Source organism: Thermobia domestica, chromosome 4 (assembly GCF_964235325.1).
Source record: "Thermobia domestica chromosome 4, izTheDome1.hap1.1, whole genome shotgun sequence".
Classification (NCBI taxonomy): Eukaryota; Metazoa; Arthropoda; class Insecta; order Zygentoma; family Lepismatidae; genus Thermobia; species Thermobia domestica.
In genome coordinates this window covers 13597099-13610706 of record NC_137457.1, presented here as the reverse complement: position 1 = coordinate 13610706, position 13608 = coordinate 13597099, and the positions used below count along the sequence as shown (strand labels likewise).

The 13608-nt window shown below is 33.9% G+C and overlaps 1 protein-coding gene across 5 annotated transcripts in view; it reads right to left on the bottom strand.

Annotated features, from left to right (window-relative positions):
• Window positions 1–13608, bottom strand: part of LOC145683730 (uncharacterized) — an 83485-nt gene that overhangs the window by 44468 nt on the left and 25409 nt on the right. For 2 of the 5 annotated variants that reach the window (XM_081755242.1, XM_081755243.1), the window contains exons 4-5: window positions 7547–7594; window positions 3963–4106 (exon numbers count right to left, since the gene is read on the bottom strand). The exons of 1 other annotated variant lie outside the window; for it this stretch is intronic. In XM_081755242.1, the coding sequence (XP_081611368.1) occupies window positions 3963–4106; window positions 7547–7594 (192 nt within the window). The remainder of the gene's footprint in view (window positions 1–3962; window positions 4107–7546; window positions 7595–13608) is intronic. 2 more of the 5 variants (XM_081755245.1, XM_081755244.1) reach the window with 2 other exon arrangements.

Sequence of the window (13608 nt, the reverse complement as noted above, 5' to 3'; positions counted from 1 at the left end):
CTGATAGATGTACATACTATGGTCCTAGGCTACCATACCAAATTTTTAGATTTGGCAATTTCCAAAATTTAAGGGGGGTGGTCCTATGTACCCCTGCCAAAATTTAGGGGGTGGGCCAAGGTACCCCTGCCAAAATTTAGAGGGGGTGGTCCTAGGTACCCCTAGGTCATTGCCCCCGGGCCAGGTCATTGACCTTTCACCCCGGTCATAAAAGAGAGTGAGGATGAGTCATTCGCGCATAACGGGGGATACATATTGAGGACCTGTACTATAATACCAAATGTTTAAATTGGGCAATTTCCAAAATTTAAGGGGTGGGCCAAGTTACCCCTCCCGGGGTGCACCAATGTACCTATGTCTTATGATAGATAATGAACCCCTATACATGACCATATAATCATATAAGGTAATAGAACCTCATCAAAGGGGGATAAAATGTACCAAATACCAAACACGTGGTTGTACTAAAATTTTGGCAATTTTGTACCCCTAAAAGGGAACGAGGTGGACCACCCAAATTTATAGTGATCTATATTAGTGTTCTATACTATAATACCAAATGTTTAAATTGGGCAATTTCCAAAATTAAAGGGGTGGTCCAAGGTACCCCTCCCGGGGTGCACAAATGTACCTATGTCTTATGATAGGTAATGGACCCCTATACATGACCATATAATCATATAAGGTAATAGGACCTCATCCAAGGAGATAAATTAGGTCGAAAACCAAACACGTGGTACAACGTATTGCTTACGTTTATATTTTTGGCAATTTTGTACCCCTAGAAGGGAACGAGGTGGACCACCCAAATTTATCATGATACATATTAGGGTCCGGTACTATAATACCCAATGTTGAAATTGGGCAATTTCCAAAATTGAAGGGGTGGGCCATGGTACCCCTCCCAAATTTTTCAAGGGGTGCATTAATATACCCATGTCTTATGAAAGGTAATGGACCCCTGTATACGCCCATATAACTATATAGGGTAATAATACCTCATCCAAGGGGATAAATTAGGTCAAAAACCCCCGAAATTTGAATTTTTGGCAATTTTTTACCCATGAAAGGGAACGACATAGACACCCAATACTAATAGAGGTACATACTATGGTCCTAGGCTACCATACCAAATTTTTAAATTTGGCAATTTCCAAAATTTAAGGGGGGTGGTCCTATGTACCCCTGCCAAAATTTAGGGGGTGGGCCAAGGTACCCCTGCCAAAATTTAGAGGGGGTGGTCCTAGATACCCCTAGGTCATTGACCCCGGGCCAAGGTCATTGACCTTTGACCTTTGAGCCATTAAGCCATAACGGGGGGACTACTACTCACGTTCTCTCAGACAGAAATTTCTTCAATGAATATTCCCTGCCCTCAAAAAGTTTATCTGTTCTCAGCAACAGCAGCAACAACATAATAACAAAATTGATCGTTCTTGTCATGAGTACCACTGATAATTTCTGTGGGTTGCCTGGAAGGAAATTCTCCTGGGTTCATACCTTTGAGCAAGCTCAATGTGATTGCAGTGGTACTTTCAAAGTCCGGGTATTCAAAGTCCCGGGTATTCAAAGTCCCCACATATTGTAGATGGAAATATTTTCCATCAATATACTACAAAGAAATATTTCAGCTATCATTGTACTGAGGGGAGAAATAGGGAAGTAAAAACAAAGATAGAAGAGAATATATCTCTTTTCAAAGTTGTTTACGTTACTCAAATCAAAAATAGGGAGGGGCCTTGGTGGCCCATTGATAGAGCGTTCACCTCTGGTATATGGGGTTCTTGGTTCGATTCCATCTCGCGTCAAGTAAACTTTATGGTGGACGAACACTGTATGCATGAATTTTCTCGGGATTCTCCCGTTTCCTCCCACTTTCTTCATTCCACCATTTCATTCACTTCTCATCATCATCGTCTCCTTTTGCTTAGCCGGCATAAACCCGGGACGTAAAATTTAAAGATTTCATTTCATTTTTCAAATAAAAAATATTATCCCATTATTCAACTGTACAGTATTCCTTTAAATCACGTTCAACGAGGCTTAATATTCCTAAGAAAGGAAACATCAAATTATCTCCATGATAATACTGATAAATATATTTATGAGCAACAAGTGAAATTGACAGAATATGACCAAAAAGAATATTCTTTCATACGTATTAATTAGGGCCGAAATGTTACCTAAGGCTAAAAGAGCGTTCAAATGTGTATTTGGTGTGACTAATAGTATCTGTACTTTCTTTTTCACAAGAGACATAAATTTATTTATATTTAGTTTTGTATGTAAAAATAGTTCTACGATAAAAATCTGAAACAGAAATCCATACTTTAGCTACAAGTGAAGACCGTGTAATACGATTTGTTATCATTGATGTGTTTAAGTACAATATTCTTATTAATACTTATTATATTTTAATTTTGTCATAATTTCATTATTTTCTTCGAGGTTTTGAACACTTATTTTATTAAAAAATAATTTTATAGTACTTTCTTTTCATGTTTCATTAGAAATCGAACTATTTCACTAGTTTTTAAACAAACATAAATTGTTTTGAGAATATCTCGGCATCAGTAATTTAACATTATGTTATCATCAATACGATTTCGTATTGTACCATCATTGGAAAGTAGTTCGCTTGTTGGTAGAATCTTTCATATTCCATGGTCTTCAAGTAACGTCTTCGTCTTCTTGTACGATTGCGTTCTTTTGGTACTGTCCACCAACTGTAGCCTCCTTGACCCTTTCAATTTCTACCCTGGATATTATCAAGTGTCAAAATGTAATAATGGCTATAGCTTTTAATTTGTGATGGTTAAACAGACAGTTTTATACTATAACGTACTTGTATCCTACAAAGTATTTAAATTCATTCATTGGAACTTCTTAAACTGAACTTTAAAGAAAATATTTAAAGAAATCCCAGGTAACGGAATGAAATACTCCATAGAATTAAAGTGTTTTGTGATACCCAATGAGGTTTTTGTTTCAAGATACAGTAATAATAATAATAATAATAATAATAATAATAATAATAATAATAATAATAATAATAATAATAATAATAAATAATTATTCATAGTTTAGATGCCAGGATGGTAAGTCCCATATGTGTTTTTAAGTGTATTCGCCAGTCCCACCACAATTCTTCGCACTTTTTAAAGTATTGCGAAAATGGAAACACAAATGAAAATTTTAAAATAAATTATAATATAAGGCGTCTAGTATCAAATGCCGCCAAAGCCTTTTTTTTTTTTTTTTTACCAAAATTGAGTTATATATCGCTTGTTATATGTTTGAGCTAAAGGAATTCCATGGATACAGAATTTTGTTCAAAAGCTTAATGTTTCCTTCTGAAAAACGAGATCGAATATGGGACTTTGTACACGTGTATATGGAGCTTCACTGCACGTTTTGCGAGATTATTCGAAACTAAGCGAAATGTATGTGGCAGAGTTTGATACTAAGCGCCTCATATCTGAGATTTAAATAACAAATTCAATCAGAATGAATAACATCTTAAAAGAAGTATTCCTCTCGAGTGCTTTTCTCACATTTACTCCAAAATATGTAAATAAATACTCGCATTTTTCTTTGTTTATTATTCTTCTCTTTCTTTTTAACAATTTGGGAAAAAAGTGAAAGAGTATTAACAGAAAATGTGAGAGCTTTCAACTTCATTCACATCTGAAATTGAGGGCGACTACTTTCTTTCGAAATTAATTATACAAAATGTCTTTCATGCTTTAGAATAACAACTAGTCTTTAAAATCATAGATACATCTTCAAAATACAGTTGAATATGTGACATAATCATAATCAATTGCAATTTTTGTGTAGACAGTAGAGACAAAAAATGTTTACCATTTCCAACTGTTATCAATAGATAATTTTTAATAGAGTGACATCAATGCAGTGTGTTTTAGAATTTAATTTTTCTCAGATGAAGGGAAAATAATTACCGAAAGGTACTGCTTTGTCCAGTAAAGTTGAATGTTGCCCAAAACTTGGTCTCTCAGTACCCGTAAAGTTTCTTTTGTTCAAAGGTGTAAATCTGTCGTGGACTTTCTCAGTTTGAGCGATTTCTTGAGCAACTAGATTTTCCGCTGAAATATTTGTACAACAAAGATTGTCACTACAAATAAAGTGAGGTAAATACATACAATACGAAGAAAGATAAATGAAATGAAATGAAATCTTTGATTTTTACGTCCCACGGTTATGCTGATTAGGCTAAAGGAGACTGTGATTATGAGAAATGAATGAAACGGTGGAATGAAGAAAGTGGGAGGAAACTGGAAAACCACGAGAAAACCCATGAGCACAGTGTTTGTCCACCACAAAGTTCACACGGCCCGAGCTGGGATCGAACCAGGGACCCCAAGCACCAGAGGTGAATGCTCTACCACTGAGCCACAGCGCCCCCCGAATAAACATAAAATACTTTTGTGTAATGATTTTAATCTTCCCTCTTTCTGATGATGAAGAATGATCAACACCGTCTGATGTATGAACTGTTATCGTACATAAACTGTTATTCAAAAACGGACGTAACGTTGTAGCAGGGAAGGCACTGCGAACTACAGCACATGAATTCGGTAATTCCAGAAATGTGGAACTTGCAAAATATCGAATATCAGCCAAACTCTGGGCGCCGTAGAATAAGGATACTGAGGTCATACGACACATGATTGAGAACAATCTATTCACCAATAAACAACGATTGCCAAACCAAGTCAGTATGTGCAAGTTCATTGCAGTGTGTCACCTTCACAAACTCGAGAAAACCATCATAGGCTGTGGAATCGTGTCACATGAGTTGACCCCAGTTCAGGCCCAGAAGTGTGTAGATGTGTGCCAAACTTCTGCAAATTCCGAGTAATGTGCTTTCCTAAAACAGATGCGACGAAAAATGAGTAATATTTGACGAAATCCTAACCTGCAAATATCAGTGGCTGTGCAAGGGTCGATTTGCAGAACCGGTGGTCAAAAACAGCCATTTCGATAAAGCTGATATGAATGAATAGTGAACTTGCGAGGGTGTAATTCATTTCGAGTTTGTTCCTAATGGTTGTACCATCGACACTGACCTACATTGTGAACAGTTGTAGTCAGGGGTAAAAGTGCATCTGAAAAGGTAGGGGACGGTAGGTAGCAACATGACGTCACGCCGTTCCCCCTGCCTATCTTTGCTCATTGTAATTTTTTTAGGAACTGGGGAGACGCCGTACATATTTTTCGAGACCTCTGGTTGTAGTGCATATATTGTGCGTTACGCAAAAGAGTAGTCTGAATTTTTGAACCGAAAGCTCATCCTACTGCAACAGGGTTACGAGATACCAAACTCGGTTGGAAAAACGAAGAAAAGGAAGTTGATGGCACCTAAGTGATGCCACACTTGGAATATAATCCTGACCTCCCTTCGGATTATTATATGTTTAGCTCTACTAAAACCAGCATTGTACTGTTTCATGCTTCAGAATTACTTTCTGTTTCGGCGAGGTTAGATCTGTCTTTAATATTTTTCCGCTTAAAATACACTTAATGAGACAAAAGAACAAGAGAATACCAAGTGAATATTTAAGGTAGCTACAGATTAACATAATCTGCCACGAGTGGTTGTGTTCAAAACTGTTACAATAAGTTATGATCCAACTAGCGAAAACATAAACAGTTCGCAAGTGATCAATGCTTATTGTTGACAATTTGAAATGGTTTACTTTTAAATTAAATACGTAGATTTCCCTCACAGGACATATTACAGAGTATGGTGGATTGACCGTTTACACATCCATGAACATAATATCAAAGAACATTTCAAAATTCAATATGTCGCTAACAAGAAATTTCGAAAGTGTTTCTTCTTATTTACTTTATTACTTAGACACTTTGTATTCTTAATTAATATCGGTTCACTAATATATTAGTTTTTCTTTTTACGTAGATAATATGATTTTCTTCTACATATGATTAGTTTAAGATTCACAAGAATATTTACAAAATACACACACACACAAAATGTCTCTGGACGGAATGTAGCTTGAACCAAATGACTTCTGATAAAATGCACTTTAAACCGAATGTCCAGTGAACGAAATGTTCTTTGGGCTGAATATTAAATGGGTAAATTTTTATTTAGACTAAATTCTTGTACTTTGGTCAAGATATCTTACTGCAAATTATACTTTGGACAAAATGTCTTACAGACAAATTGAATGTTAAACAAAATGTCTCATACATGAATTTCAAGTTAAAACAAATGTTTGTTAGACACAATGTAACTGGAGCAAGGATTACCGAACCGAATGTATATAGGTAAAATTACCTTTGGATTAAATATATTTGGACACAATTGATTGATAGCCTTTTAATATCAGCGCCTGTCCGGGAAGTTCATTCCATTTCGAGTTATATTCTTTCAACACTGAGATTCGAAAACTTGTAGATATTTCATTTTCGAACGACTAAATAAATTAAATCTGCTACAATTGTGTATTGTATAGACGTAAAAGTTTTTTGTAGTTATTTTTATAATTATATTAGTTCAAATATGTGTAATATATAACTGATTTCCTTATGCTTTCTTAGTGGAAAAACGACATCTTTTAATTTGAATTGTTTCATTTTATTGTTTAATTTTTGTTGCAGTATTTCTGTTTCTTCAATGTAAAAAAGCATGGTAATTTTTTGAGGTCTGCAACAATATTGTCTAATTTCTTAAACCTGGCTGTTACTAGAGTAGTGTTATAACTTGGAAGTAAGAACATGCACTACTGCAATTAGCTACATTTAAGAAATTCTGATCAATTTAACATAGTACAGTTAATATATGTTTCTACTTTTTACATTGATTGTTTACAATTAAATGTTGTCATTGCTAGGAAAAGATACTACTTTTCAACTTAACTCTTCTACGATAAGAAAGTTTCAAATTGTTTACTAAGGTATATATGTTCAAAATCAATTTCAAAATAGCAATTTAGGATAGAGAAAGATATAGGTAATTTGGAAACATATATTATATCATTTTAAATTCGTTTTGCACGATATTCATGATTAGCATATTAGAAGTTCTTACATATGCAAAAGAAAATTATTTCTCTATCAATTTTAAATTTTTCAAGTGCCAAACTCGGTAACGATATGGGAGAATGAAGGAATTCAAGTTTTCACAAACTATTATATAATATATATTTTATCATGTATAATCTTCTTTCATTTGATATCCAGGTGTTACAATTAAGCATAATCAAAACAGAATTTTTCCTTTGCATTGTAAGAAATAAATAACTAATTAAGACTGACTTGTAACAAATCGACAACTAATTTGCTGTACAACCATGGTCAAAAGATGTGTCTCCCATACAAGATGATGTCACCAACGTTTCTAAGATCCGTTTATGAATTTGAAAAAAGTTTACGTTATCGTAATGAATTCAGTAGAAAATATACTATTAAACTTTAATTTTGTAAAGACGTCCGGAAATTATTTTTAAAAATAATTTTCCTTGAATATGTAAGAACTTTTGACCATGACTGTACATACCTTCAGTGTCCTCTATGTCTTCGTCACTTCCATAATAATCTTCATGTCCTACAGAAAGATATTTCTCATAAATTCAAATTGCATTATTGACATTTTTTTTTTAAAAAAAAGAAAGATATTTAAGTAAAGAAGTAAAGCTTGTTATTTCATAAACTTATTGAATGAAGATCGTAAACATGTGTACTTCTAAAAAGTCTATAATGTTCGTGATTAACTGTATAAGGAGTGAATAATATGGATAATACTATATAGAAAATACATGTCTGAAGTAAGAAGTGCCTTTGATAGTGCAGTATGGTTATATTTGAAATAGCCGACACAAAATATTATTCAAAGTTATTAGTTCTCTTTCGTTGTTGTAATAAAATTATGTATACTTTAATGCATACGGAGGGTAAAACATAAAGTTATTTCTCCGTTATTTTAACAATATTGATTGGTTGTAGCAACTGTTCACTTTGCTACAAGTATACTACGATTATACATTACACATTTCTCGAATATGTTTTTAGCTCTCTTCTTTATCTTTACTATTAGAAATCCCATGTTATTTATGATTGGGATTGCTGAGCACGGACCCAGAAGTAAATATGTAGGGCTTGCCAGTAAGCAAACTGGGAAGTGTATTTGTTGCAAACCAGCACTATATGCCGAAGAGGATTTGATTTGCAGTCCAGTCGCATTTTCGCACATTTTGTTTTTTGATTTAAAGTAATAAGTTTTACTGGAAGCTATATCTAACTCTTACGTCAAAAGCTTTCTCTTTAATACCTTTAGAACTTCCTAATATTCCTAACTTTTCTAGTTCTCTTTAAACGAAAAAAATAATACAATTAGAAAAAAAATCTCCTGTTCTATCGCGTTTCCTTAATTTCTTTTTTCTCGTTTCACTTTTGAGGAAAGAAGATAAAAATGTTCATTTCACTTCTTATTTGCCTATTTAACAGCTTATAGTAACCAATATTATAATCAAGATATATAGAGAACTCAGTTAAGACAAGGCCTCTTAAGGATGACTTATTTGTATCCATAAAGGCAAAATAACCATTTTTGTAGTAATAATAAAACAAGATAAAATAATCTGTTTAATAAAGAAAATTGTTAACACGTAAAAAAACTTATCTGCCTTTAATTTGATCATGTTGGTTATTTAAGAACAAGATATTCCAATTCTCCAAAATTAAATTTGTTTTAAAGTTGGTAACGTTTTTCCTTATATATTTTGTATTGACAATTGAACAAAAATTAATAATTAAGTCTGATCACTTGAGAGGATGATGCATATTCATCTGAAATACACTTCTCTATATATGTAGACACTGGTGGTCTCGAATCTTTACTCAAACAACACTTGATTGATTGATACTCATGAGTCATTTCTCTTATCAAAAATAAGAGTAAAAATATATAAACAAAAACAATATAAAATAAATAAATAAATGCAAGAACTTTAAAGTACGTCATAGCCAAGGATGTTATAAAATAGAGGATCTGCCTATATGTATCTTCATCCTATTAAATTAATGAAGTCAAAAAACAACCGAGCATCGGCAAGTCTGATTGGCTACTCTCGTTTTCGCCATCGTCTGATTGACTACTTTTGTTTCCTCCATGATTGTTGGCTCAAAACATTGCAATCTTATTGGGCGGAGTGGGCAGATTAGGGGTGGGAAAACTGTGACGTATGGCTTCAAGATTTTGTTGTAAGGGCAGATCCTCTATTTTATAAGATCCTTGGTCATAGCAGTTTTTAGTTCTTGCGAGAGTTTTAAAGTTCACAATTTTCCACGGAAATCAATAGAAAACAATTTATTATCTGAAATATGTTGCTGACGAAACATTACAAATTAACCCTTTAGCATTATATGAAAAATTCGGAGAAATATACAGATTTTTCTTCACTCTATCAGTTGTACATTCAACAAAAATTAAGAAGACTCAAATATCTGAAATTTTGATTTCCATTTCTTGGTAGAATAACGTAATTGTGACTTACAATCCTGTATTGTTAATAGGTCAGTTATTCTACATAACAACTCTCAAACGAAAGGGAACTTTCCCACTTCTGTTTTCTGTAGTAGATAATTGTAGCAATTATCTTGGTAGGTTTTTTTCTATGCAGTCCATCTATTAACATCTTTAGAGATAACGTTTTTCCGTTACTTAGCACGTTAACTCTTGAGCGGAAGTGAAATTTCTAATTCTGTGCTTTTGGCAATTATCTTGGCTGGGTTCGTAAATCGAATAAACCTATTGACACCTAAAGCGGATTGTTGATAATGAAATCCGTCCGCCCGTTACTCCAAGCAATAACTCTAACGAAAGTGAATTTTGGGAATTTTATATTATAGAATGCATAACTGAAGTAATTATAATGACAGGGTTTTTAGTGGAGTCAATTTCTTAAGATGTTCACTGGTAACTGATACATTAACAGTGGTTATTCAGGTATAGCAGTAAACCGTCTCCAAAGCTTGATCCTACCGAACAATATTGATACTTCGCCTGAAACTATTGTCTTTTGCAGAGTTTGTTTAGTTTCAAATGTTAGACCTACTTGTATGAGATTAGGGATTTAGGATTTAGATTTCTGGGCTTTCGGCATCTATGGCCATGTTATCCCGTCACGTATGAGGGATGACGTCCCTCGGCGATTACACTATCCAGGGAAGTGGAAGGAAGAAAGGATTAGGGAAGGAAGGAAATGGCCTGGGACCTATAAATTAGGTACCATGCCTGCATTTGCCTGGTTTGGATCAGCAAAACCCTCGAAAACGACATGCGAGAGCGTTAGCGACTACTCAAAGCAGGACCATAGTTACTTGTATGTGTTCACTATTCTGGACACATTGTTATTCTGGCACAAGAGAACTTCCGGTATAATTTATCTGGTTTGACAGTATATATAACGTCCTTTACAATGAATGGAATGCGGATTCTCTGTGTAGTTATTTGGTAGTACAGCTATTATTTCTATGACACGGTAAGCCGGAGACACATGCAATACTCTAAGACTATCCAGTAAGTTTTACTCTTTGTAGTCCGATTAAACTTTCCTTCTTTTAATGGCTTTTATGTAAAACAGTCTCTTCAAAATGAAGTAAACTAATTTTTTTGACGTCTTGCATTTATGACATTTCAGCTAAAGAGTATAAATGATTGATAAGGTTTAACGAATATGAAATACATTGAGGAATGAAAATGTAGGAGGAAAGATGAAAACGTCAAGAAAACCAAGAGATACAATGTTGCTCACTATAAGGCAAATGGTCGGGGATCGAACCGAAAACCACTAGCTCTAGGTGACAGAACCAAACGTTCTATTTCTGAGCCAAATTCCTCGCAGAACAACTTGAAGTAACCGAACTGTTATGTAGAAAATCGAAACCAGAAGAAATTGTACTTTATACATATATCTCAGGAAGCAACAAATTTCCCAATCCAAGCAGCAGTCCTTACATAATTGTTTATTTGTCACTGTAATTCATCTAATGTCCACGTGTAACTATTAGTGTATAAAAGTTTCCTGAAACATAGTATATGAATGTTAAATGCCATATATTATGTAATAATTACATGCGTTTCTTAATAAGAGCAGCGTTCGGGTTGTAGCATTTTTTTCTAATTCTCCTTATGTATTTTCGTAACTATATTATTTCAGAGGTGAGTATTCTTGTTCAAATATAATTAATTTTAGATAACTCTACATTGAACAAAAATATTATTAGCTTTTTCTAATTCATTACTTACTATCTTAAAAGTAAGCTACTGTCTAGAGGAATAAGATGACCCCATTTTAAAAAAATAACAGCTCTAATATGAAGTTTTGTTTATCTTGAAAATTGTTGTATTGCTTAACTTGTAACATGCTGTAATAGTACATGCATGTAATAGAATACTTTTAATTGGAACAAGAGGAGAAGATTGCTCGAGAAGTAGAAAGTATAAATAGTTATATTTTCTTTTACTGTTTTTTGACTGCATCGCTAGAAATCATAATCATATCAAATATTAAACTCAACTGAAAGTACTAAGAATTTGTGGGGGGGGGGGAAGGCAATACAGGATGTTAGAAAATCTGTCACAATATTTTGGGAATAGATTTCTCACACCAAAATAAGAAAAAGAGTTCATATCAACCTGTGGTCGGAAGTGCATAATTTCGTAGTTAGTTATACGGTGCCGGAAACTTGAAAAAATGAAATTTAAAGATCCATAGTTCCAGTACTATAGGACCGATTGCACGGGGAACTAATACGTGCGCTATCCAGATATCTATCTTTCAGAACCTCTAGTACTTGCACAATCATTTTCAGAAAGACTATTTTGAAGTACTTGATCACTCTCCATCTACCTCTCTAAAAATTGGTGTGCAAACACTGGAGCATTCTTAAACATGGATATTTATATAGGCCACATACCAGTTCCTCAATGATATCTTGACTCGACTACGATAGGTCCCATAGTAGTGGAACTATGGACCTTTAAATGTCAGTACTATAGGTCCGATAGCACGTCGGTTCAAGACACCACTGGGGAACTAATACGTGAGCTATCTAGATATCCATCTTTCAGAACCTCTGGTACTTGCACAATCATTTTTAGAAAGGCTATTTGGAAGTACTTGATCACTCTCCATCTACCTTTCTAAAAATTAGTGTCCAAATACTGGAGCATTCTTAAACAAGGATATTTGCATAGTTCCCATACCAGTTCCTCAGTGATGTCTTGACCTGACTACGATAGGTACCATAGTAATGGAGCTATGAACCTTTAAAGTTTACTTACTTCATGTTTTCGGCACTCTGTAACTCCGAAACTATGCACTTTTGAGCACAGATCCATATGAACTTTTTCTTATTTTGATGTGAGCAATCTGTTCTCATAATATTGTCACACATTTTTAACACCCTATATAAAATAAAAGTAAAACTGTTCACGAGTAACTTAATCTGCCATCACAATTTAGGTAAAGTATACAAATATAAATTAAGGGTAACCACATTTCGCAAACAAAATTAAGCTGAACGACCAAGGTTGTAATCAGTATTGTTGTGTAACATTTAGAAAATCTACGTCAAATATTTTAAATAAATAATTACGAATGTATAAGACACTTTTGAGTAAACTATTCCTCAGTACCAAGAATGGTCATAATCATTTTGTTTAAAAATCGTGACTACTAACAAACATAAACATAAGTTAGAATATAATATATGTATCTTATACAAGAAATAGAAGTAAGTAGCTTAGAGATTAGAAGTAGAATAAGATAAATTAGACGTAGATGTAATTTCGCCGTAATGGCACATTTTTAGTCACGAAATCTACAGCCATAGAGTATTTTGTATTCGAAAACGACATAATCTACTTCCATTATGTTTACACAATAGAACTGTCATATTTGTTCATTAATAAGCAGACACAAGAATGTCAAAGGATAACCGTTGTAAGTACTGATGAAGTATATGTAACATGAACGTCTGCACACTAAAATGAATAACTATATTGCTTGTCTTAGAAATTAGTGGATAGCATAGCACTCGGCTCATGGGTATGGTAAGCAGGAAACAAAACTTAAATTTGAACCCATCCTCATTATTCTGTACTTGTGTTACATGATGAGAGATATGGTCCCGGAAGTCCGTCGTTCGATTCTTGTGGATGTCACTTACATTTATTTTTTTTTCTTCCAAGAAGATTTGAACTCATGTAGCCTCAAGCTTCTTTGAAGCAATTTGTAATACTTTTTTGGTTCATTAAATTAGATGCAATGGCAGAAGTCCTTTACCCTGCACATGTCTACACCTTATTCCTTGTCCTGCTTTTTTCCCCTTACTTGCTACTTTTTCATATTTCACATCGTGTCATATGTCAGCTATATTTTGTTTTGTCACTTTGTTGAGTCAATTCTTTTGGTATTGACTAACATGCCTGATAATGCTCTTTCTATTGAGAGATGTGATTTATATCCGCAAACATAAACATTATTTTGTTATGGAAATACTTATTTTCTACGTTATCAGCTATATTGGCGAGTTCACGTTGGACGATATCACGTC